General features: G+C 35.9%; 2 protein-coding genes across 6 annotated transcripts; one reads left to right on the top strand and one right to left on the bottom strand.

Moving 5' to 3' along the window:
* Window positions 1-1,232: 1,232 nt before the first annotated feature.
* Window positions 1,233-12,066, bottom strand: LOC135581883 (PX domain-containing protein EREL2-like). Of its 4 annotated transcripts, none has more exons than XM_065140351.1 (10): window positions 11,752-12,066; window positions 9,465-9,590; window positions 8,737-8,835; window positions 7,040-7,132; window positions 5,240-5,348; window positions 4,261-5,048; window positions 3,803-3,967; window positions 3,476-3,709; window positions 1,771-1,986; window positions 1,233-1,657 (listed from the first exon to the last, which is right to left on the bottom strand). In XM_065140351.1, exons 1-10 carry the CDS (start codon window positions 11,839-11,841, stop codon window positions 1,373-1,375), a joined length of 2,205 nt encoding a protein of 734 aa, XP_064996423.1. In that variant the 5' UTR covers window positions 11,842-12,066; the 3' UTR covers window positions 1,233-1,372. The 4 variants fall into 4 exon arrangements, with proteins under 4 accessions (XP_064996423.1, XP_064996422.1, XP_064996424.1 ...); XM_065140350.1 differs by having other exon boundaries at window positions 3,476-3,718; window positions 11,752-12,065; XM_065140352.1 differs by lacking the exons at window positions 9,465-9,590; window positions 11,752-12,066 and adding an exon at window positions 6,443-6,555 and having other exon boundaries at window positions 3,476-3,718; window positions 8,737-8,754.
* Window positions 12,067-15,918: 3,852 nt separating this feature from the next.
* On the top strand, window positions 15,919-24,915 carry LOC135581882 (calmodulin-binding receptor-like cytoplasmic kinase 3). Of its 2 annotated transcripts, XM_065138227.1 has the most exons (8): window positions 15,919-16,400; window positions 16,501-16,761; window positions 17,198-17,452; window positions 19,015-19,274; window positions 21,021-21,186; window positions 21,259-21,348; window positions 22,185-22,483; window positions 24,236-24,915. In XM_065138227.1, exons 2-8 carry the CDS (start codon window positions 16,692-16,694, stop codon window positions 24,461-24,463), a joined length of 1,368 nt encoding a protein of 455 aa, XP_064994299.1. In that variant the 5' UTR covers window positions 15,919-16,400; window positions 16,501-16,691; the 3' UTR covers window positions 24,464-24,915. The 2 variants fall into 2 exon arrangements, with proteins under 2 accessions (XP_064994299.1, XP_064994297.1); XM_065138225.1 differs by having other exon boundaries at window positions 15,920-16,761.
* Window positions 24,916-26,070: the final 1,155 nt, after the last annotated feature.

Below are 26,070 nucleotides of genomic sequence, written 5' to 3'. Positions count from 1 at the left end.
TCATTAATAAACAACTGCATCCTTGTCTTTTTAGTTTTATTACATGGTTTTTTTTATGAATTTGAATGTGAAATTTAAGATAAATTGAATCAAATTGGTTCGATTTTTTTTTGGGGGGTGGGGGGCGGGGGGGGAGGGGGGACAACAAAGAAAAGAGTAGAAAAATATAAGAAGAGAGAAGGAAAGGAGATAAAAAGACAAAAGGAAAAATGGGATTGAATCGGTTTACTAACCTGATCGATCCAAGCTGATAAATTTCTCTAAAAGAAAAACCTCCTGATAATTTCTCTAAAGGAAAGTCATCCAATAAAAATCAATTATAAAAGACTTTTCTAAGGTAAAATGCCAATAAATAAATATACATGCATTGAACCCAATTTAGGGGCATATATTTATATATAAATCAATTTTATAAAATGTACATGTTGTTAATCTCCGACTACAAGAGAAAAGACATTAAAACTGCTAAAAAATATTAATATCCCATTGAAAATACGTTTCAAAATAGTTGCATGAGAATTACAAAGGGACTCTAAACATTATAAATTATTAACATTTTTAACTCCAGATAGCTAACAAAGTTTTGATGGATATTAACCGAAGGGATACATGCTCAAATATGCTAATACAAACTTGGCATGGAAAGATATATAACAACTACTATGATCAAAATATGATATATTATCTAAATAACTACATCTGGACAATGAATAATGGTAAGGTAAACATAAACATACTGTAGGTTTTCCTTTTGAATTACTGGAATTTGCTTCTTGACAAGCCTTTGTAGTTCCCTGATGCATATTTGAATATAAGCTATGATGAATAACATGTTTAAGGATTAAGAAAACTAGAAAACTTTCAATATTGGAGATCTTGGGCTCCAGAGAACTAACCATGAAAAAGTTCCCAGAGGCTATGAGTTGGATTCAAACCAAGTCATAGTACCCAAATACTGAAGAATTAGTCTCCTTACATTTCTAAACTAAGAAAAGCAACATAGACTTTGTTGAACTGATTGGCAACAATGAGGAGATTAGGCACTAACTTGTCAAAAGCACTTTGCAGCTTGCTTGGGTTCGCTGCTTCAGAAGTTTTGAAACCTGAAGCAGATCAATTCAAAATTTCTTACTGATTGTGAAGAGAAGAACCATCACAAACCATTACTCACCAACTTTATAAATACTACACTGCAGCAGCAACTCCAGCTCATGTATTCGAGACGAAGAGAATTAAATCCTTGTACTTCCCTTTGATAGATATATATATCATGTGGTCAAAATATACAGCTCATTGGAACGTGAGTGAGGTCAATTAGAGTACACAGACAGAACAACTCAAGAGAAATGTGTACACCTTTGTTGTTTCATCTCTACAAGAAACGGTTAAGAACAGTGTTCCTTGAAGGAACTTCATGACTTTCTTCACTCTCTTCTGGTTTTATAACTGTGTTCAAGGCACATCTGATAACTGAGTTTACCTGTTTCCTTAGTCTCACATTATCTATAAACATATCAGTCAGCATTTTTCTTATCTGATTGTCTGTGCTAATTGAGATATCACCATTTTCCGCAATCAGAGGTTGAGAAGATTCGCTGGTTCGGGCATCAACAACATTCAAAAGAGATTCTTCATCATCCCTTGCCAGAAGTTGAGCCTGGTCAGGAATGAAACACCAGTTGAGAGTAATACTACTCATATTAAATAGAACCAAATAGCATGGATCTAAACTAGAAAATATAACAGTTACATAGTGTAGTCAAATGATACCTCTGCAAGAAGTAGACCAATACGATCATCTGAAGTTGCAAGGAGATCTAAAGCATCATCAGGTGAAGAACTAATAGTGAATTTGTCATCCTCATCCATGAGAAAATTTACATTGCACTCTTGAAGCTGATCATGAAGAACTCTGCATTCATGAAGAAGTTTCTCGTTTGCTGATTTTGCATTGGACCATCTTTGCTTTTCTCTATGAAGAACTACCTGATTCAACAAAGAGCAAAAAAATAAAATATGAAAGATAAAATAGGCCAATCACAGAAATAAGCAAAAATGGCTTCTCCAGATCTTAGGCTTCTTATATTACTTGTTATTTGTCTGGCTTTAGAAATGAAATTAAGAACAATTATTAATATCAAACTAGATAAAAACATGGGAGATACATAAAAGTATTTGATTATAAATACTAAGGTCACAATAGAAAACATCAAGCAAGAAACAAAAATGAGATTAGTCTTGGGCAATTGGTAGAAGCACAATACAGTAGTGAAGGAAAATAAGAAACACAGGTAACCTGATAATTTACAATGTCTGGAGAGCAGCCAAGTAAAAAATGCGACTAGGTGAGACTTATTATTATCCATGTAATCTCAGTATCTCAGTCTGATATGAGGGATTGTTGAATTCATCAACTAGTAAGGCAATACCAACTTATCCAGCAAGTGTCACAAATTTATCATGCAAGCAGATCAATTAATTTGAAGGCATTAAAGAGAAATACCTGGACCTAGGGAGTATTATGAGAGAAAGAAAAGTGAATGAGACCACAATAGTAACATTGCAAGCAACCAATGAAAAGATCATACTGCTCACCTCAGGCACTTAACAGACAAAGCCTACCAAGTTATGACATCTAAACAAATTGACAAGATAAAACTGGTGTGTTGGCTGGACAAAAGGCTGGACTATTGCAACATATTTTTGCCAAGAAAAAGCCTTATCTAGTGCCTCTAGGAGAAACTTGAGAAAAATCCCTGCCTAATCTACCACACATGGTAACTTATCCAACTGACCAATAATAACAAGCTTATTTAAGTTGAATAGGACATTAGTAATAGTGAACATATTTAACTTGAATGGGACCCTGAGACTCTTGTGTACGTTTATACAAAAAAAAGGAGCACCTACATAAATATAAACAATATCAATAAAACGAGACAAGGTTATCTTCCATCTGCTTCCAAAGTAAAGGTGCTCATATATAACACTTAACGAATCCTGCATCCTCTTACAATAGCAATGAATAACCAACAGATGACGTAAAAAAGAAAAGGATCCATTAGCTAAAAGAAATTACTCTAATATGATGAACAGCCCCAAGTATCCTCAGAGAACAGCACAAGCATTCAACCGCATTCACTTTTAATTCTTACAATCAAAGAAAACTGCTTAACAAGATTAATTTGAAGGTGCAACCATAGGAAGGATGTACTGCAGAAAAACCACATGAAGATGCCAAATTTGATTGTGACCTTATGTTTTGCCTTAAATATTTGCTCTATAAGAACTGCTTCATTCAGCGAATAATATAGTTTCAAGTTTCAACTAAGATGATTCAGTTACCTCTTATCATTTATTTTCATCCTTAGATGGGCAAGTATGATATAACTGGATACTCATGCCTAAAGCACAACACTACCCTTTATGAGTGTAATCTAACTTTGGTCCTGTCAATAGAATTTCAGCACACTACCTCTAGGTCAGTTTTCTCTTTTAAAGATTGATTCAGCACTTCCCTCAGCTCTGCTTGAGACTTCCTTAGAGACTTCACTTCTTTGACAAGGACCTTGATGTCAACCTTTGATTTCATTTCAAGTTCTGCTAAGCATTTCTGCATACTCTGCAATTCTTCTTCTTTACAATGTACCTCCTGCAGTAACAGTTCTGTTTCATCACTAGCAGTCGTTTTCTCCGATTCTGCATGATTCTTTTCATTCTGCAATTAGTGAAACCATGCCAGAGGGATAAAACTCAAGTAATGGCATATTGTAAATGATAAAGTTAAGAGAAAGAATTGCACCTGTTCAGATGTAAGTTTTGCCTCCATTTCTGTACACTTCCTATGCAGTTCATCCATATCCCATTGCATTTGTGTGACTCTCTCTTTTTCGATTAAGATGGCTTGTTGCAAGTTTTCTGTACCTTTCTGTTCAGTAGCTTCTAGTTCTACCTCTAAATCCTTGACCTATATCCAAAAGTATCGATGATAGTGAAATGAATGCAGATGCTGATAAAGTGTCAACACAAGGACTTGGAGTTGGTGTTGTACAAATTTGAATAGTTAAGGAGATAAAAACAATATATTAAAAAGAATTTATATATACATAGTTAACTTAAGTAGTGCATGTGGATCCACATTACAAGGAAATGCACTGACAACCAATTTGATGTACTAATGACACAAGAACAGGTCAAAATTAACTTATGCTGCCAGAATCTAAAAGACAAGCAGATCCCAAGTAATGACTAGAGATGCACCTTTGTTGTAAGATATTCTTTAACAGCCATTTCTTGATTCAACCTTGCTATAAGATCCTCCATATCAGTTCTTGCTGTTACCAATCTTTGTTGCATATTGACAATAACTCTATTAAGTTTAAGCCTTTGATCAATTGGAAGAACAATTTGTGCCTTATCAAGAACTTGTGTATTCAGATGAGGAAGTGCATCCATGATATTTGGAATTTCAGCACCATCAGGAACATCGAGGGATACCTCCCAAATTGAATTGGTGACCCCAGCAGCTGATACTTCACTGCCTCTTATGGAACTGCTATCACTCCCAATGCTTTCAGCAGAGAGCTTTCGAGAATGACCATAAAGTTTATCATGGTTCTGATCTGATATGGGCTCTATTCTGTCTCTGGATGAATTTCCACCAATCGTTTGTCTCTCTAGAGCATGGTACTCTTTCCCGTGGTTCAACTTACTCCTAATGAAATCTTCTGGCTGTTCCAGGGATGATTCACCCATGAGATCATCACCGATAGCTATTGTAGAAGACACTAGATCATGAATAAGTGCTAGAGGTTCAGTGCTGGCTTCAGAAACTTGGGTCTTCCCTTTTTTCGGAGTTCCAAATTCTGAGATTTCATCTATATTCTCACTACAGATATCTGATGCAACAGTGTGAGATATAGATGGAACTGCCGAATAATCAGCGACGGAAGCACTTAAAAGGGGTCTAGCTGGAACTGAGGGGGCCACAGCAGTAGCATTAGCTGGTGAACTTGGTTCTTCAAGTTGACAATTCTCATTCTGAAATGCTGAATAGGAAAATGAGTGAGCAGAAAGTAAGTTTATATCAAGGAGGTGAATTAGCTTAGCTAACAAAACCTACAGAGAATCAAAAGCCATCTAGCATAGCATGCTATCTAGTAAGCAAACAAAAGAACAACCATATTAGAAAAGCATGTTCATTAAAGAGAACCAACAAACGTGGAGGTGTAAAACCTACATAACCTTGCAGCAGTTTCTAGCTCAAGAAAACCTGCCACAGGTGCACTTCTAGAGAGGTCAATATCAGAGAGTAGCTTTCCCATCCATTCCTCTAAAGACTGTCTTCTCTGCAAGAAAATTATCCGGTTTAAGAATCATTAATAACGTAGAAGAAAAAGTAATTTCAGAAAAGAAAAGATGAGGCAAAGATACTGTCCAGCGAGGAGCAAATTTCACTGTTTTACATTATCCTATATGCAAATCCTTTCTTTGATTTATTACGGTCATTGTAAAGACTAACTTACTAAACACTAAAAAAGAATAATAAATCATCATGACAGTGAGAATATTTATCTTCTATATTTTTACTAAGCATCCTAGTTATTTTGTGAAAGACACATACCTCAAACTGATTGTCGAATCCATATTGGATACCTGTCAAAAACAATGATGTAGGATTCTCCCTGGATATGTCAAATACTTGCTCAAAGTAAGTATTTGGCATATACTTCTTGTGAAAAAATATATATTTCATAAAAGTTACACTTTTGATTTTAGATGAGAAGAATATATAATAATATATGCAGCTCTCTCATTTGTATTAAACATTTAAGCATAACTCATTCATTCAATAATGATCTTGATTTATCAAAGGTTTTGCTGTCATCTCTATATTCTTGAAGCAATGTGTCACTAGAATTTTTTTCTTAATAATTATGTTAGGCATGCTAGTAAATTACTTGTTATCTATGATGATATGTATATATGTATTAGATAATGATACGCATATACATATACAGATATACTAACACATAAATCAAACATCAAGCTTTATCATAATATACATCATTGTACAAAATATTGCTGTGTTGCCATATACATATTGTATCTTGTATTGCTTATACAAGATTTTACCTATTGGCAAATATCTAATAAACCTTTTGGCTTCTGAACCTATAAGTGTGCTTCAAGCTAGCTATGGTGAAAGTGAAACAACCAATAAATATAGCATATCCAAAAATGTTCTAAACAATATATCATGACATTCAGTAATTATTCAACATTGTTAAAGAATAAAGGATCTGACATATCATTCAGATCACTTCCTATAATGCAAATCCAAAAAGGAGGAAAAACAAACAGGTAAGTGTCCAAACAACCACTTGAACAAGCAAGGGATTAGCATGGATCAGGTCTTTTTTGTATTGTCAGGTTTTATTACCTAAACTGCCAATCACCTTACTTCTTAGCATCATGGCACCACATCAATGAGCTCCAGATATCCTATGTCATCAAGTATGCATGCCTCAAACAGCAACAGTTTCCATTTTACAGCTTAGAAAGGTTGAAGAAAAAAATATAATTAGATAAATAGATGGAGTAAATAAAACTGATCAATGCCTCTGACAAACATTGTGGCATATTATGTTCAATGCATGCAAGTTGGGTTTATTGCACGTAAGTGACTAAAACTGATCAAATTATCAGACTACAAGCGTAATGCATGTAGATAACTAGAACTGATCAAATCCTCTAACATACATTTTATTACTTGTGTTGTGCCTTAACATTGTGATATAACTCAATGAATACAATGATTTCTAGCCTGGTATTTAAAAAAGTAGGATATGTTTGTCTGCAAAATTCAAGGAAGAGTTACAACATGCTTGTTGACATGTTCAGTCCATGTACCAGCATAATAATGCCATCAACTACAAAAGTGGATCTAAATGAAGTTGTGATATATGAACTGTCCAGATTTGACAACTAAAGCAGAATCCAGCATAGGAAAAAGAAATCATTGGATCAAAATTTATACCTCTTCTAGGAGCATCCGGCTTGAATTTATTCTCAAAAAAGCATGCTTTGGAGGGGCAGAGGGAATATCTTTTCTGGGAAATGTCTTCTTAAGCTACAAAAGAAGATGTGTATAGAGAAGTGACCAACTAAACCTCAATCCAAGAGCAGAAAATACCTAATATTGAGCTTTCGACATAAAACAGCATATGAAATAGGTTATCACACAGACATGTCGCATGATTTTCATTCTCACAAGAGGAAACAACAGCAAAATTTTAACATCGATGATATAATTTTGAAGAAGAAGTATATCACCCACAGGCATCAATATACACAGACTGCACACCAGATACATGAAGTGATAATAGTCAGAGTTAAAGTCATTAATACACATTGAAAACATCTTTAATAAACTCATAACATAATGGTACAAAATTTCCAAAAGTGTAAAATCTAACTAACATCCAAACAAGGTTTCAAAATCTGGGCTGACTGGTCTGGGCCCTGGTACATGGAGCATGATGACACATGATACACTCTCATACCAGCCAGCATGGATGGAGGTGAGAGAGAAGAGCAGAGGAGGATGAGAATGAGGAAAGGAGCAGTGGAGGAGGAGGAGGAGGAGGAGGAGGAAGAGAGGATGGATTTGCATACCATAGGAGAAGATGCGGTGGCAACAATACGAGGAGCAATACCAGCAATTGGATGAGGTAAATGCTGAGATGGCAGTGACATAGACAGAGGTTACAACCGAGCAAAGGAAGAAGACACAGGAGGCAGAGGTTTCAGCAACAGTGTCCAACATCCTAATCTGTAGAGCATCATCCAACACCCTTCTCAGTCCAGAGTGTTTTTTATTTTCTTAATCTTTTCTACCATCTGTTGACAGCCAACAACTGTTAAGACTGTCAACAACTGTCTTTAGCTGTCCGGATTCAAATAATAATAATAATAAATTTGAAGTGGATCAGACAAAATCGTCATAGTCTGCATGCTCGTGCTAAGTTGGACCAGTAAATATCGAACAGTACACCAGTATTTAGAATCTTGCATCCAGGGTCATAGCAACACAAAGTTATGTCAGTAACACATAAGTTCTATTATATTTGAATTAACATTATAAAAATAACAAGTTGAAAGAATTTTGATTGAATAAATTGTTACAAGTCAATCCATTATGTGGCAGTCAGCTTCCACAGCTGAAGCTGCAAATTACATATTCTGAATTGATCTGTGTTAATGTAATTTTCTAGCAAGCTTTCCACAGGAGAAATGGCAATAAGGTGAAAATGACGTGCAATTTCTCATAATATCAGAAACATGGTTGTTATAAGTGAAGTCTTTAGATGTATTTAATGGAAATTATCTAGCAACATGATACCTGATGTTTTCAATTACAATATCAGATTATGAGTGAACTTCTCTAAGCGCACCTTATCTATGTTTCAATGACACGATTGATCTAAATGTTAACTGCTCTTTAAAATAAGAACCTCCTAAGGTGGTATCATTTTTTTGCCCTCGTGAATATCCCTACCTTGCATCTCCTAATATCCCCTTGAATGGTGTTTCATAATTGATTTCCTCAACTTACTGTTCTGCAAACTCTATATCTTTGAAAAAGAAACTGGCTGTTTGTCTAACAAACAAAAAATAGAATAAAGCATACAGAATTGCATTTTATATTAGATGATTAAATCAAATTTATCGTACAGCAGAATATAACGTCAAGAAGTCACTGAATCTTCGTAATAATCCATGGCTGGTGCTAACCCCTTCTGGAGATTGTATTGCCACATGAATCCTGTAAAACTGCCATTTACTAATGTTAAAAGCAACTAGATTTTCAGTATCAAATAGTAAATGAAGAGGTTTTATCCACAAAATAATTATCAGAACATGGATCATGATTGTTCCACTGAGAACAAAAGTTGTCTTAAGTAAAAGTGCTAATAGAACCACACAGAAGTAAAAAATTTCTTACAAGATAGAACAAAAACTTTGACATTCAAACTACACAGCATATTCTTGCAGACTAGTACTACTTAAATCTTCAGAGTTGCACTTAATTAAGGACAGCTTGACTAATATGACATACAATAAGATAAAAGAAGAGAAGCAAATGGAAAAAGATAAGGTAGTTAGAATTTCCTATCAAGTTTACAGTTCTATAGGTATACACACGTGAGTAGGTATCCCAACCTAGGCTAGCAAAAGCAAACTTGTCCTTCCCATATATTTAACACATCATATGAATTTCACTCTCAGTAATGAATACAACAAAAATTAGACATTAAATTCATCATCTTTTAATTTGTTTCCATAGGAAGAATTTCTTTTACTATTACTTCAAATCCGATTATTACATCTAGTCATCACCAACAAAAGTGCATTTGACATGGAGAGTTGAAGAGCAATGACAATGCATGGAAGATTATTACAACAATAGGATTTAAGAAGCTTTCTTGAGATGTTCCAGGTTCTGTCTGAACAACCCAAGAAGGAATCATGGCACAGTAACTCCAACCAGTTTGAGGATTGTGTGGCCATATAGTATTTCTTCCATCCTGCAAAGAAGTAAATGAACCAACTTTGATTGGGCATTTTAAAACAAATGCTAGTTATCCTAGAAGATCAGTAATATGAAAAAACAAGTTTACAAAATATGAACTTGCCTGAATACAATTCAGAAGACTTCTAGAGAGTTTCAGCTAAAATAATTATTTAAAATAAGGTACAAGGCACTTAGAAAAAGGTACTTACAAAGTGATACATTAAAAAAGATAGGAGGGAAATTATTAGACATTAAAGAAACTAAGTATCCTAAACATCAGGCAATAAGTGGCAAGTATGAAAAAACCAAAAGAACTATAAATGAGTTTCATAGAATAAAAAACTAAAGAAAGGCAATTTAGGCTGCTTGATGATACAATCTGATTCATCCAAGGAGCTTGAAAGCATGTGAGGTTTAAACCAAGGGAAAAACACTCTAATTAAAGGATTGAGCACATAACATTGTTCAAACTGAGAAAGAAAGATAATATGAACTTTCGAGCTCATAGTAAAGATAACAGCAAATTGATGAGATACAATGTTCTCTTTCACAACATCAGGATCATATCTATCCAGAAAATAATGCAAGATAAAGAAGCATGATACGCTTGGCATACTCATTCAAACTTCATGGTCTTATGAAGAAAAACATAATACAACAACAACATGCCATACTGTCCAAACTATCTGAAATCAAGTTGTCTGAAAATATACATATAAACTTTGATGATCTCTTTGTTGCAAAGTCTTTTACCGGATCGAATATCCAATAAATTAATTTTAATGGCTAGATTGTAATATCATAATTACAGTAAGAGAAAAATAATGCTCTTAAGCAAAGTAAACAGGAAATTCCAACATAGAATGAATAAATGATAATATTCATTAATGAGAAACACTAGAAGTTGAGTTATGGACATCTTCAAAAATGCAGTGAAGTAAAATCAAGCATCCATGATAATTAGTAGCAGAAATTTCATCTCATGGGATCATCAATCATGAAGTGCATCCACAACGATGGAATGTCTTTAAATACCTTGCAAGCAAGTTAGATGGTCCAAATGGTTAAGCTACTCCCCAAGGTTCGTTAGCTGAAAATGCTAGTGGGAAAGTGCTAACTAACATAAGTTAGGAAGCTTGGAGTTAAGCAATAGGGAGAATGCTGAAGCATCACTCACTAATTGCCATCCTTAAGTAATAAATGCAAGGAAAGCATACTTATTAAAGCAGCAAAGAACATGATGTAGTTAATTGCTTGATCTCTTTGCATCTTTATGGCTTATGATAATAGGTTCATCACTGAGTAATTGTACCGATGATACTTTTAACTTTATTGAGCTCATAAGAACCAGAACATGTGAGACTGAAGATGCTTGGAGCATTTAACGGTGAAATTTTTGAAAAATAGAAATAAATGCATTCAAGAGGTCTCTAACTCTCAGTATACTTGGGTGGTTTGTGCTTAAAAGCAGATGGAGAGATCACGTAAGTCCAGAAAACTTCTATTCTCTTTATTGGTGAAGGCTTCCATTTCTTTTGTGCTGGTTTTTCTTTCTTTCTATACATCGTCATCCTGTTGTACTTGTTAAAGGTCACAATCCACATCTTTCCTAAGTCTAATACCTGTGCAGTTTCAATTATATTAATCATTTTACTGCTTGCATGTTAGCTGACCGGTATGGACACAATTTAAGATGATAGTAAGCATCATAATTTTATCCAATTCCCCTCGGCAATGGCCTCCAGATTATTAACTATAACAGTAACCAACTATGATGACTGTAGAAGGCAAATTAAAGAAAAATGATATATATGCCGCATTCGTCCTTGATCTAGTAACGTTTATCATTAGCAAGCACCAAGCTCATGACAGTGTTCAAACTTTAAAATCAGTTTGCGATTTTAACTCAGAATCTAATCACATTTTCATCGTCTAACAAAATTCATCTAAGCTAACAAAACCACCAAATTGAGTGAAAAATGGCATGATCCACGATTCAAACCCTAAATAATACGAAAGGAACCCAAGAGATGGAAGATTTTAAGCAGAAAGCCTATCAGATAGGTCAGATTCGCTTTATCGGGCGCAAATTTACACAGGAAATCCCAGGATTTCAGCGCCGAAGGCATCTACTCATGAAGAAGATCCGAGGAGGTGGAGGGGGGCGTGCGTACCCAGCGCTTCGGGGGAGGGCTCCAGTCCATGCCGAGGGGCAACGGCGAGGTCCCATCGTGTCGGTGCTTCGGGGGGCTGTTGGCGGGCATCGCAGATCTCCCGCGGGAGATTGAAAGATCGAGGTTCAAGGCTAGTTAAGGAGATCGGATCGAGGAGGGGAGGAGAGGAGAGCGAGACGGGGCGATCGCGCAGTGGGTATCGCTGCTGGGTTTGGAAAGGCAACGCCACCAAACCGTCTTCGCTTCGGTCGTCTCTCCGGTGTTTCGTTTCTTTTCACCCGCAGCGTAACTAATCGTCTTCAAAGCTTCAGCTAATTGAAAAATAATCAATGCTTTGGCTCGTGCAACGCACGTTAGGCGGCTTTTATATATGGACAAATTCTTTTTCATTATTTTCTGTAAAACACAACCTTTTGTTTTTTTTCCGACGTCAAGCACGTTAAACACAACGCACGTACGTTAAGCCCTATTGACGTGGACCAATCACTCGACAAAGGGGCCACCGCTCCTTGCAATCGGATCGACATCACCTGCTCGGACAGTCAATATGGGATAGAAATGGGCGATAAAACGAACCATTCGGGCAACTCCTCCCTCCCAAACTCTGCTGTTGCCCCTTGCGCCACCTTCACTCACCTCGCCCTCTCCCAAAACCTCCTCGTCCGCCCACTTCTCGACACTCTCACTACTGTCATGCCATCACTTGCCCATCTCAACCTCATCGATAACATTTTTTTCGAACCCATCCCACCCTCCTCCAATCACTTCCAAGCCATCCAGGAGCTCTCGCTCGTCGCGAACCAACTCACCTCCACCGTCCTCACCTTCCTGGGCAACCTCATTACTCTGTCATCTCAACCTCTCCTACAACCTCGAGATTCTCAAGCTTATCGACTGCAATCTCTTTGGCGATATCCCGTCATCGTTCGATCGGGCTCTCAAAACTCACCAACCTCTCTAGTGTTGTCCAAATTGAGCTATATAATAACTCTCTCTCAAGTCTCATTTCGTCAAGCTTCGATAAGCTCAGCTCACTACTCTGCATCAACAAAGTTTTGATGGAACCGAGGGCGATGGTAGAGGGGGACAATAAGACCTGACTGATAGAAGATAAGATATTCCTAACTAAGAAAATCTCTCTACTATGTTGAGGAAAATTACGAAGAAAATTTTCTCTCCTAATCTATATAAATATATAAATAGGAGAAGGATATGTTAATATATTCAAACTAAAGTTGCTTCAATAAAATTTATTTACTTCTTCAATAAAATTTCTTCAATAATTATTTTTATCTTCTATTATTTTCATTACTGATAAGATAGCAGGGTGATGGAGGAGAAGGTTATAGTGGGGTAGCCAAAGGTAATCTCATCTTTAGAAAAAAAATAATATTCTATAAAAAAAATCTTAAAAATTTTTGAGAAATTTTGTTTTATATATATATATATATATATAACGTCAAAAAAAATATAATTTATCGAAAAGATGTTTCTTGTACAATTTTTTTTCCACGTACTTTTAGACTTCATTGATAGAGTTGTAAATGTTTTCGATTCATACATTAAATAATTAATATATTTACTTGGATAATTTCTTGAAAAAGATTTTTTTTAGTTTTTCTCGAAAGGTGCTTTTTTGCCAACTGTGTTCTCACATAGTTTTCCTGCCCAAACACCCTATAAGATTTATAATTTTTTAATAGAGTTTATATTATTTTTGACATCTCCCCTAAAATATTGTGTCTATTAAAAACATTATAATTAAGTTAAATTGACTCAAAATCTAACCAAAACTAATATAGTTTCAGATAATTATCCTCATTGATTTAGGAGTAAGTATAAGCAAATAATAAGATTTTTTATATTAGTTACAGTGTTTTTAAATAAGTTTACGATATTTTTTTTATTTCTCTATGAAAACATTATAAACTTATTCAAAAATATCATATCTAATATATTCAAAATTATATACAAAAAATAATGTTTGAAATAATTATTTTTATTGATTTATGAATATATTTTTGAATGGATTATTTAGTGCACATTCACGAAAACATTATAACTGAAGATATGGACTCAAAATCCAATATAAACTACCTCATAAAAAAAAATCTCAGATAATTCACACGTGTAGGACGAGATTTTTCTCAAGATAATTAAATTATCATTGTAATATTTATTAGTGTTTTAATCAAGATTTTTATGTCCTACTTTTTTCTTGAACATATAATCTACACTAAGTAAAAATATGCAGTGAAAAAAATAAAGTTCAGGAAATTAAATAATTTTCTTTTTAGAAAAAAAAAATCAAATTTGCTTATTATTTTAGGATTATTATTTCCTAAACCTTCCCATCACAGACCCCACTCTGCTCGCCACTTTGGGCCTCTGAAGTCGACAGCGTTGCGCCGGCGATCACCAACACATGGAGTATCTCGCGGCCGTGGCCGGCGACATCGAACCGACCGGTTTTCCACCGGTCCACCGGCATCCAGGTCACGTAGAAGGCGGTCCCCGTCACTTACGACACTGCCACGCCACCTAGGAGAAGAAAGAATCATCCTTTCTTGTTCCTTTGATAAGGTTACAACAGCTGGAACACCAGAGGGACGGGCTTGCATTAAGGCCTGAACATTGCAGGTCTGGTCAAAGTCAACCAGCGACTTGCGAAGACTAGATTAGGTTGGCTTCAATTCTGCATGGCAGCCATTAACAGAGGACTCAACTTTGCTTCTTGCGTTGACGCGTAGTTTGCCGCAAGCAAGAAGTCAAATGTCTTCTTCATCAGCTCTCATTGTGTATGCCTGAAAGTGACAGGTATTTATTTCCGATCCTCGCTGACTTGTCTTTGATGTCAGCGTGATCATCTAATTTAAAGAAACAGCTGCTTCTCTAATCTGGAATAGTAATAGAGGATGGATGAGATTCTCGGAGGATGAAAGTTTTAGATCATGTGGTCCTATTGAATTTTCCTAATAATTTATTTTAAATCATCTTTTCTCACTTATAAATAGATAAAATTTTTACGGACTAAAAAGAAGTATCTCATAAAGAATTCGATTGAAGGATTATAGTATCTTTCAACCCTTCTCCCTAACTATCGTCAATCTAAGTGGTATTGTGAAATGATAAGAAGAGAGAAGAAGGATCTAGTTTCTCCTTACATATTGATATCTGATATCTCTGGGACACCTATAGATCAGATAAAGTTTATTTTTATAAACAACAATCAAAGTAGATATCATAATATTGTTAGATCTAATTTTATTTTCTTTTATATTTATCAGATCAAGAAAAATATTAAGCTCTCCCAAAACTTTCATTTCTAACTGCAAAGAAAGGTCACTATGAAACTTTGAAATATTTATTTTGTCATTACCAATGATGATCATATCATCTATGTATAGAGAAGAACAATAACATATAAACTGTTTTTTATTAATAAATAAGTTAGGATCTAATAAAAAATAATAATTATAAAAATATGAGTATTAAGTACTTTTTTTATATTATGCTCGCATAAAATCAATAAAAACACTAGATTAAAATAAATAAAAAAACTCAATCGCTTGTGAAGGTGTAATTTTCTCAAGAACAACTGTCTCAGTTCTAATCAATCCGCGAAGTGAAGAAGAAGTCTTCTCACCGACAACTAACAGTTAATCTAATGGATCATTATTATCTTCTTGGCCGTGGTAATCATCTTAAAGTAAAGCCAGAATAAGATGCCATCATTGCACGGTGGCAATAATGCCTTGTAACTCTCACACGTATCAGTCGATGACTTGGGACCATTGTGCAGCTCCCAGAGATATTTTGGGCATGATCGAAGGAGATAATTAAAGACAAGTTCTTTAATAGCTGGGCAATCATGTCATAAAGTTTATCGAGAGTCATTTTAATCACATATTTGTCGGAGAGTTTATATCTCCGAAAAATATATTTTGAGCTCCATTCATCTCCAAAGAACAACATCATCAAATATATTTTTCCAAGTCGGTAAACTAAATTACAAAATCAAAATTATTTATTTTAAATAATATTTTTCAAAGTTATTAATAATATTTTGAATTGTCACTAACTTTGGAGAAATAATTACATGATTTTACATATATATATATAGATATATAATGTATATTTATATATATCTCCGCAATACCGCCAAATCTCGCCCTCGCTCGGAGCCGTCCGTCCAGCCAAAGAAGTCAATGATATCGTCACTCAGCTCATCTGCTTCCACCACGCTCAACCCAGACGTAGCCGACGGTTTCTTGTCTTCTGCGCTTGCGGCTACGATCAGCTCCTCTCTCGTCTTCTTCGTAGCTTCTCGCGTTGGCGTCCCCCAAAATTTACCTTAATTCTTTGGCCTTTTGAAGTGGGCTTTTTATAGGGAGGGGAACGGGTTTGCATTGGATTCTTTTCCTTGTTCTGATTCTTTGCTAGGCGCATCGATCTTGTGTCTCCGAGATATCTTTTAGTTGATTCGTCCGATTTCTTGAAACTGGTTTGGTGAACTAGACATTGCGTGGCGTGTGAGAACTTGGTCGGAGCCAAAGGCGAGATCTTTCAGAGAGGGTTATGGCGGCTAGCAATTGATTTTTTTTTTCTTTATTGGGTCTTCCGAGGTGGACTTTATCCAATCTGCGGAGGCAAGATTGGAGCTCGAAATGACATTTTTCTTTAGGGATATGTCTTATTTGGTTCTGATTCTGTTGATTCTAACACGATTCTCGCGGGGATTGGTTTCAGTTTCAATTTCGCTTCCGACCGTTTTGGAGGTATGTGGATATGATCAGGTTGGCTATTTGGGATCGTCGGATGAGTACCAACTCTCAATTAATGGGCGGTGGATCGAAGATCCTTTTTGGATCTGTGAGGCACTTGAATCCTACTTCAAGAATGGTTGCTTCGCCTGTGGTTCCAGTGTGGAATCATGGCGAATGATAGGAGAGAAGCACTGCAATCAAGACTTCACTGCATTAATTCATGTCGACTGCAATACTTCCCCTGGTAATTTATTGTCAAATGGATCATTTTGTATCAGTATCTTATATTGTGTTCATGCTTACCTCTTCCTGCAGTACGTTGTAGAGGGAATGTAATTCTTCTGCGGCTGAATGTTTTGTTGCCCGATTGGATTATGCATGTATGGCCATGTACTATAACTATGCACCAACTTGTAATGGGCTTGAGGACATATCTAAGGGCACTTAATCTGGTTGGATTATTAGTGGACGAAAATGTTACCATTTCACGGAGTTAATCGTCTAGTTTTCTTTAGTTTTTTGTGTTTTCACTAGTTTAAATGCTTGACAGAAAAAAATTCTTTAGAGCTTATAATGTAAATATTCATCCCTTTAAACTTTCCTTGTCTTATTTTGATTTATTTAGTCTTTCACTGAATCAGCATGCATAATGCTTTTTATGTTTTTATGGTCTGTTGCAGCGGACTCATTCAAACTAGGAGGGAGGAAAACCTTGTTACAGTTATCAGAAAATGTCTCTACCCTTATCCAAGCAGGCAAAAAGGGTCTGTCAGAAGAAGAAAAGCGAGAGTATACATTTTCTTCAGAACCACAAAATATCCCTCTCGCTGTTCCAGGAATGCTCCTCCTATGTTGTGGTGTCCTCTGCCCTTGCTTTCACGCTAAAAGAAAGGAAGAAAGTGAACATAGTGTTCTAGATAGGCAGCAGAATTCAAGTGAGTGAAGTATAAAAACTTTTTTTCTGATTTATCTACTTTATGTTGTTTTGAGTTTAGCAACCTTAACACTTAATGTTACTTGCAGGTGCATTGAATATATACTTGATTTATGGTCTTTTTCCTTCATATATGGTTAATCCTCAATATAACTATATATAAGTAGGCATGTGATGACACCAAAATTTTTTAGAAGCTCTTTTTGCTAGCTCAGATTATTATCTGTTGAAAAGCATATGTATTACTTTAAGAGGCATGGAAGTTACTATATGTCTAAAAGCAAGATATTATGCATAAAAACATCCATTCTGTTGAGTGAGATGTGGCTGTGAGACATGAAGAAGTGATATAGGGAATTTAGCATCTTCCCTTGATATTGTTATTTAAATCATATCTGGCATGAATGGCAGTTAACAAATGATTCTCAATATATGCGGGTTTGGTGGACCGCAAGCAATCCAGGAATTGCATCCACATTTCCATGTCATGAGGGATGCGTTTTCACTATTTAGCTTATTTCTATTATGGACTAGAGATTGTATATCTAATATCAACTTTGTATTGGATTTATTTTGTTACCTTATTCATCTATATTTTATACAACTTGTGGATTTGAGGTGATTATTAATGTAGATGCAAACTGGAGTTTTTATTGATCGGAAGTCATGCAGTGCAGTGGAGAGTTTACATGTTGAAGTTAAGAAGTCCTAGAAAGTAGTTTTTCTCAATGATGTTTCTAAATAGCTTGTCTGAACTTTTCCTTCTTTGACCTGAACTTTAATTTGTTCTTCATCATCAATAAAAAACCTCATCTTCACCTTTGTGGTTTAAATCTCGCACAAGAGACTATGCTTATCATTTTATCATCTGCTAAATAAGCTCATTGCTTCATATACCAATGCTTTAACGTTCCAGATTGAGCTTTCTCCTAACTTCTATCCCCTAATGTAGGATGAGAGTAGTGCTTCATGCTTGAAATAACTTCCTTGTCAATTATAATCATAATATATTCTAATCTTAAAAAATAATCAATTTATTATCTCATGTTTCGCTAAATCACATCATTGGTGATTCCATTATCTTATGATGATGATATTAATCACCTTACTTGATGATTCCTTAAGTTTATAATTTGGTTAGCTGGATGACACTATCATTTTATGTTGAGAAATGAACATATCATGTGATTATGATAAGGCAATTCTTCTCTTACATATCAGCAAATTGTTTGGTTTTTTTTACATGGAAACCTTTTGGTTCTCTTTGATGGACAAACATATTGAAGGGAGAGAATCAACAGTTAAACTGGCACCTATTATGCAAGCCTATAATGAATATCCTTACGAAATATCTTGATAACCCTATTGTTACATGGTGTTATATCAGATTGGTTGATACTGTGGAGAGTATATTAACATAAATGCAACAATCTTAATTGTAGATAATATAATCATTAATTTGTAGACATAAGATCTATTTCTATGATTTGCTCCATCGATGGCAACAAACATTGGCAGCATGTTTGTATTTGTGTCCTTATTATATTTCTTTACATGTTACAGTGGATATAACCTCATCTATAGAGCTAAGCACAGCCTCTGAAAAGATCCCTGCAACTCCAAGAGTGCCTCCTAGCCCATCTCGATTTTCATTGTCTCCTCAATCGTGCAGAATTGGATCAGTTCATCTAAGTATCAATCAGATAATTGGAGCTACTCAAAATTTTTCACCTTCACTGAAAATAGGCGAAGGAGGTTTTGGAACTGTATACAAGGCTTCATTGCCCGATGGTCAAGTTGTCGCAATTAAGCGAGCAAAGAAGGTAATAATAAATATATATATATATATATGTGTGTGTGTGTGTGTGAAGGTAATATGAAGCTTAGCATCACACATATGCATTGCCATATATATATATATATATATATACACACATATATATGTGTGTGTGTGTGTGTATGTGCTTTTGTAGAGGTAACATGACGCTTAGCATCGCACATATGCTTTGCCATATCATTAGATATAACAGAATACATGCTTCATGAGGCTTCTAGTTTACTTTACAATGAACACTCATTCTGTTGGTAGTTTGATGCATGGTATGCAATTTCGAATAGTATCGCTCAGTACGGGCGGTACGTACCGGTCCGACGGCATACCGGTACATGGACTGTCCGCTATCGGACGGACCATGCTACAGTAAGAGGAAATCGCTCGATAAGCCCTGGTGTACCGTTCGGTATGCCCTGGTATACCGCTCGGTATGTCGGTACCGTACCGTACCGAGCCAACCTCGAAACACCGGTACGGTGCGGTATTGCATACCTTGGTTTGATGCATATTTTTTTACATTGCCTTATCAAAGTCACCAAGGATAATTGCTCATGTATTCAAACTGATTCCTATTATAATATTAATAATATTCTTTTACTGGTTTATAATATTAACTATTAAGTTTCAATTTTTTGTCCTGATCTATCGATATTTTTACAAGATAAGAGGCAGCACAACCCATGTCATTTCTACCCATTAAAAATAAGCTTTCCTTGGCCAATTGGAGGTAGATGCAGAAGTAATTAGCTCGTTTCTCTCCCTCACTTGCGTTAATGGGAAAATACCTTTCTCTTGGCCAATAGGAATCTCTTCTTTTCAATACCACTCATGTTCAGAGAACATGCAAATAGAAGTATTGTAATATGTGCTAGCAGTGGGAATGGGGATAGTCAGAGTGGTTTTCGAATTCCCAACCTGCTCTGGATCATCAAAAGTCTATTCTAGATTCATAATTCTTGGCAGACCAGTGTTGTTGTCATCTACCATGCACTTAAGTTAAATGAGAATACGAAAGATTGACGCAAGCAGCGCCTTATGCTGAGGAGAACAGATTATACATTCCATGCAATTGTAGAACAACAAGCATACTGATAAGGTGGATCAGGAGTTATGACTTGTAAGACAGACATAATATTCTCTTTTGCATAGTAGTTGATGTCAAGGCATCCAGTCCTGCAAACATGATGATATAGTGAAGATGTTTTGCTTTCTAGCCATTTCCAAATATTGCATTGTGCATTTTTCAGTGTAGGCTGTTAGCACTTAGCACCACTATACATGTGTTCCTATGAAGCAATTTTTTGGTTTATTAGAAATATACTGTAGTACTTATATGCCCTGTGGTCTCAATCCATGATGTATATGTTATTTAGTCCATGCATTTAGGTATATATATGTGAGTGTGATCATTAGCTGCTTTGCAACATGGATATCGATTAATTAGTCTCAAAAATAGCTTTTCCAAACATAGGAGTAAGGCTGCCATGTGACCATTCATAGACACCACATTGGTGGAAAACTCATGCATCAGAATGCTCTTTTTTACTTAAGAAAGAAAATTATTTGATTTAATTTGTTAGAAATTTTAAAAGTTCTGCTTGATCTTAAAGTTGTGCTATGCGACTGTATAGTATTTGGCCCTTCTGATTTATGCAGCACAACCAAGCATATCTTGAAAAGTTTGTTTCCGTTGATATTATTTGGATGTGCTCTTCTGATAATTGCTTTTGAATAGGAACGGATTTCATACTTGAAAGATGAATTTAGCAATGAAGTTGAACTGCTTGCGAAGATTGAGCATAGGAGCCTAGTAAGGTTGCTTGGTTACACTGATAAGGGAAATGAACGCATTATAATTACAGAGTATGTTCCAAATGGTACCCTGAGGGAGCATCTAGATGGTAAGCTTTAAATTCTCGTCCTTGTGTTGTTCACTTAAGATGGGGTATGATACAATCTTCTCAAATTTTCAGGTTCATATGGAAAAATATTGGACTTTAATCAACGTCTAGAAATTGCTATTGATGTTGCTCATGCTCTGACGTATCTCCATCTGTATGCAGGTTAGGCTTCAATATTGATTTTTCTTTTTATGCTTGTTTATTTAATGTCTAAAATATCGCTTATTTTCATGCTTTATTATCCGTTAGTTACAAACAGATTTAAGAGATTCATATGGTTACTTGCAAGTGCAATTTAATCTTTAATACACAGATACTTCTCTTTTCTGGGCCTGACCAGTATGTACTAGTGTACAGATATATGGTACACTGGTACGTTCTGGCATGAAGGAGAAGAGGAAGGCATGGTCTCTCACATCTTATTGTATTTTATTTATGTAAATATTAGTGATACTTAGGATGAAAGCGGTGTGTCATGTAGGGCATCACATTAGAACTCAATTATTTAGAGATAAGCTGCTTTAACAGTTTATAGTTTATGATTATAAGGTCAGGATCAGTTAAATATGATGAGGCTTGCATGTTAGAATGATGATGCCTGCTTCTGTTCATTCTGCAGTGAGGTTGTCATGTATGAGGCTGAGGTCTAAATTTTCTAATTCTTGAGCAGCATAATATTATACAAACCAATCCACAAACTTTTTATACCTTTTTAAGTTCTGCTCCAAAAAATGCTCATTACACAAATAATGAAATAAGTATCTACCTAGTTACTGACAGCTGTTCTTTTTCACAATATTCATGAGTGCTTCATGTATCTGCCTGTGTGAAAGCACATGGTGTTAATTTCTACAAATTAGTTGAACGGTGATGAAGTCAATGTCTCAAAGATACCCATGTTATCTAAATGTAGTCATGCCTTTTGGTTTAGTACCATGCTAGTTGTCTAGTATTTATGCTTGTTTAACATGTGCTGACGAGAATTGATTTGTTGACAGAAAAGACGATAATTCATCGAGATGTGAAGTCATCAAACATTCTGTTGACCGAAAGCTACAGAGCTAAGGTCTCCGACTTTGGGTTTGCAAGGAGTCGTCCATCAGACACAGATCAAACTCACATCTCAACCAAAGTGAAAGGAACTGCTGGGTACCTTGATCCAGAATACCTGAGGACCTATCAACTCACTCCTAAGAGCGATGTGTTTTCATTTGGCATTTTGCTCATAGAAATTATTTCTGGAAGGCGACCAATAGATCTTAAAAGAAATGTTGATGAAAGAATCACTGTGAGATGGGTAAGCATCAGTAGTCCATTCTCTTTGAAATCTTTTCTTGATATGGTGATTGCTATTCTGTGAAATTGTATGCTTTGTATCTTTGTAAATATCCTGGCAATGAAGATTCCAAACTAAATTAAAATATCTTGATAGTTTGGAATGATTTAGTAAATTGCTTTTCCAAAGTTTATAATTCAAGGTCCGCCATACCGTATCGTATCGGAGTTTCGACCCGGGCTCGGTACGGTACGGTACGGGTGTACCGACCGGTATACCGAGGTGTACCGAGCGGTACACCCGATTTTACCGATTTATCCCTCCAAAATACCTGAAAATTAGAAAAAAAAAAGTTAGGATAGGGTTTTCAAGTTACAAATAAATATAGTAATAGTATAAGTTTAGCAAAATCAATATAAATTATATAAAAATAGTATCACATATCTTTTTTAGGCCTTAAGGTAGTCTTGTTCGAGGTTCATATTTCAGCCCGTTATAGATTGAAATATCTACAGAAAAATCAGTTGAATTGTTAGATTATTTTGTTACAATATAAACTCTAAAATTCAAATGAAATAAATTATCACATATCTAGATATACCTGATTGTTGTTCTACCACCAAAATGAACGACGGGCTTCCACGGGTGGTGGATCGGGGTCCTCGATCCGATACATATCAATATGATACGTTTGTTGGACTCAATCATGAAATTGATCCCATGACATAGTGTAACATCCCTGATTAGTCCCACATCGAAAGTGGGCAAGACTAAGATTGGCTTATAAGGGTCTAATGAGTGTACTACTATCAACTTCAGCTTAAGCATTTTGGTCAGTGGTTTAGACCAAACAAAGTTGATAGGCTAGTTAGCCCATCAGACTCGAGTCATAATACATAGTGTATTGATACACCGTGTGCCATTGATGCATCAATGTGGTGCTGATCGTAGACTGATCGTCATGAATCATATTTGTCCGAGACAGCTCTTGAGGCATATATTGATGCTGTTCTGTATAATATTGTTGCTCAGAGAAGGATGACCAACTATCACCATATTGTTGTTGCCCGTATGATTCTCCATAATACGATGAGCCTCTTTCTGTGTCTATATCATGTATGCTCTGTCGTATTTGTTCATATTCATCCACTGCCTTCCCCTTCCCCTTCCCCTTCCGCGCATAAACTTGACCATTGGAACACTGTAACACTGCTACAGTGCGGTAACGGTCGATTTCGACCGTTACCGAGTGGTACCGGGCGGTACCGAGTGGTGCCGGACGGTAACGGTCGAAATTTCGACCGTTACCGCCTGATTTTGCCCCGTATCGCCCAATACGGGGGTTTTTGGGGCGTACCGCCCGGTAGCGGGCGGTCCGCGTACCAAAAACCCATCGGACCGGTACGTACCGCCCGGTACGGGCGGTACGTTTCGGTATGGCAGACCATGGTTTATATTACTCTGATCTATTGTGGTTCCTTCTGTGAATCATAAGGGTATTTGCAAATATATAGTAATTTTTTATCTAACTTCTTTAGAGCCTCTCAGATGACGAGGCTATTCATGTCTTCCCACATCCAAACAAGAATACACTATGTTGCCATCGACAAACTAATTTAGTTGGATTATGTTCTTTTGCTTATAGTAATTTAATTTCAGTTGCTCCTCTGTTCTGACAATGGAAGACAAACTCAAGATGAAGCTTTGAGCTAGTATAGATGGATTCTTACAGGATGTTTTTCTCCTTAATGATCTTATTCAATTCTGTCACAGGCCTTCAGGAAACATAGTGAAGGAAATGTTAGGGATATATTGGACCCACTACTGAAGGAGAAAATTGACGATGAGATAGTCAGCAAGATGCTTGATCTGGCATTTGAATGTGCTGCTCCAACACGTGCCGATCGTCCTGCTATGAAAGAGGTTGGAGAACGGTTATGGGAAATAAGAAAAGAATATGGCAAAAGCCTGAGGGGAATGGAGGAAGCTTTGCTCCAGTGAAGGCAGGATGATACAGGTTGTTGCTGAAGGAATTCTGCTGTCCATGTCTTTGATCCCAGGATGAGGTTCTACTTCAAGCTCTCTTTCTCCCTTATGCTCTGCAAATTGCTGGACAACCAAGATTCTTGGTTTCTGATCGTGCTAGGGACCAGCATATATGATAGGAATTGTTATTCTCTACTATCTTAAGTAGACCTGTTCACTGCATACAACAAAACCTATTCTTGTTGCATATTTTGATCAGATTGTGAATCGTGCATGTTCATCCTACTTCCTTCGGATGAATAATATTTGTTCTAGGAGATTTGTCCATTGTTTGTTGTGCTATAGTCTGGAAGCCATCTAGTTTATGACTATACTGTTCTGGTAAATATAATATATGATGTGGTTGTTAGTATTGTAACAGTTTTGGACTTCATTTTCAATTAAATGATGAACCTTTTCATGATTAACCTCTTGAGGTATGTGAAAGCAAATGGTTATCCTGACGTTTAAAATGAGATTCAACTGGTACAAGGTAAAGTTCAATGCTTAATAGAGGTGATGGTAGTGAGTGAGTTTTATGTAATATATGATGTGGTTGTTTGTATTGTAACACTTTTGGACTTCATTTTCAATTAAATGATGAACCTTTTCATGATTAACCTCTTGAGGTATGTGAAATCAAATGATTATCCTGACGGTTAAAATGAGATTCTACTGATACAGGGAAAAGTTAAATGCTTAATAGAGGTGATGGTAGTGAGTGAGTTTTTCAATGTATTATCTATTTGAAATCACCTGTTACCACTTGAAAACCAATCAGATTCAAATTAAAGAAGATAAAAGAGAAAAAAGGAGTATCTTTAGTTCTATTAGTAGACAAATCATCTGAAGACTCAGAACTGGGAAATTCTCATTTTTCACTCTTTTCTTCCTTGATTATAGGAAAATTGTTTATGGTAGTATCAGTCACTAATTTTTTATATTGCCATTAGTTAGCAGCCCTCATGAAATTAGGCAAGTAGTTGGCTGATTTAGTTTAATTTATATTGTCAATGTTCTAGTAACAAAAATTACAATGCTTGCATTGATTCTCTCCGGATTCTGTATTGCATTAGTTGCTCCTCCTTTCTTTCTTTCCCTCTCTATCAACCATTGTAACCTAATCTATCTAATGAAAGATTTAATGTGGTTGCCCTAGGTGTCAGAATTTGATCCTCAGTTGATTTGATGGGAAACTAACCCAATATAATTGTCATTAGAAACCCATAAAGGGAAAGCAGTGCTAAAAGCAAAAAGCCTAAGAATTTGATTCAGGGGATATAGTATACTTTCAATAGATATGCTTGTCATTTTCCAACAGCATTGTCACTTTGATGCATCTCATTCATGACCCCCAAATCCTTCCAGCTATCTCATGGCTCATTCAAAATAAGATTTTATTTGATCATGATTCAAGGAATGATAAGGATTCTGTAGACAGAGAAGCAGCAGTTTAAGGCATAATTCATGGAACATTGGCAGAGGTGCTGGGATACTGAATTAAATAAAGTCTTTTGAGTTAAGATGAAGCAATGGAGATCTAGAAATGGAATCTGAGTCCATGTGTCTCCAAGGAGTGGCTC

Source organism: Musa acuminata, chromosome BXJ3-2, assembly GCF_036884655.1.
Source record: "Musa acuminata AAA Group cultivar baxijiao chromosome BXJ3-2, Cavendish_Baxijiao_AAA, whole genome shotgun sequence".
Lineage (NCBI taxonomy): Eukaryota > Viridiplantae > Streptophyta > Magnoliopsida > Zingiberales > Musaceae > Musa > Musa acuminata.
This window is presented reverse-complemented; position numbering and strand designations above follow the sequence as displayed.

What these genes read in the sequence shown, in the direction of transcription:
- LOC135581883 (XM_065140350.1), bottom strand. Translation starts at nt 11,841, where the DNA reads ATGCCCGCCAACAGCCCCCCGAAGCACCGACACGATGGGACCTCGCCG. An exon ending in GCCCTCCCCCGAAGCGCTGG is followed by an intron (nt 9,591 to 11,751) that starts GTACGCACGCCC and finishes ACTTCTTTGCAG; the next exon opens with GATGGAAGAAATACTATATG. An exon ending in CAAAACTTACATCTGAACAG is followed by an intron (nt 3,719 to 3,802) that starts GTGCAATTCTTT and finishes CACTAATTGCAG; the next exon opens with AATGAAAAGAATCATGCAGA.
- LOC135581882 (XM_065138225.1), top strand. Translation starts at nt 16,419, where the DNA reads ATGACATTTTTCTTTAGGGATATGTCTTATTTGGTTCTGATTCTGTTG. An exon ending in CGACTGCAATACTTCCCCTG is followed by an intron (nt 16,762 to 17,197) that starts GTAATTTATTGT and finishes GGTCTGTTGCAG; the next exon opens with CGGACTCATTCAAACTAGGA. An exon ending in AAAGAATCACTGTGAGATGG is followed by an intron (nt 22,484 to 24,235) that starts GTAAGCATCAGT and finishes ATTCTGTCACAG; the next exon opens with GCCTTCAGGAAACATAGTGA.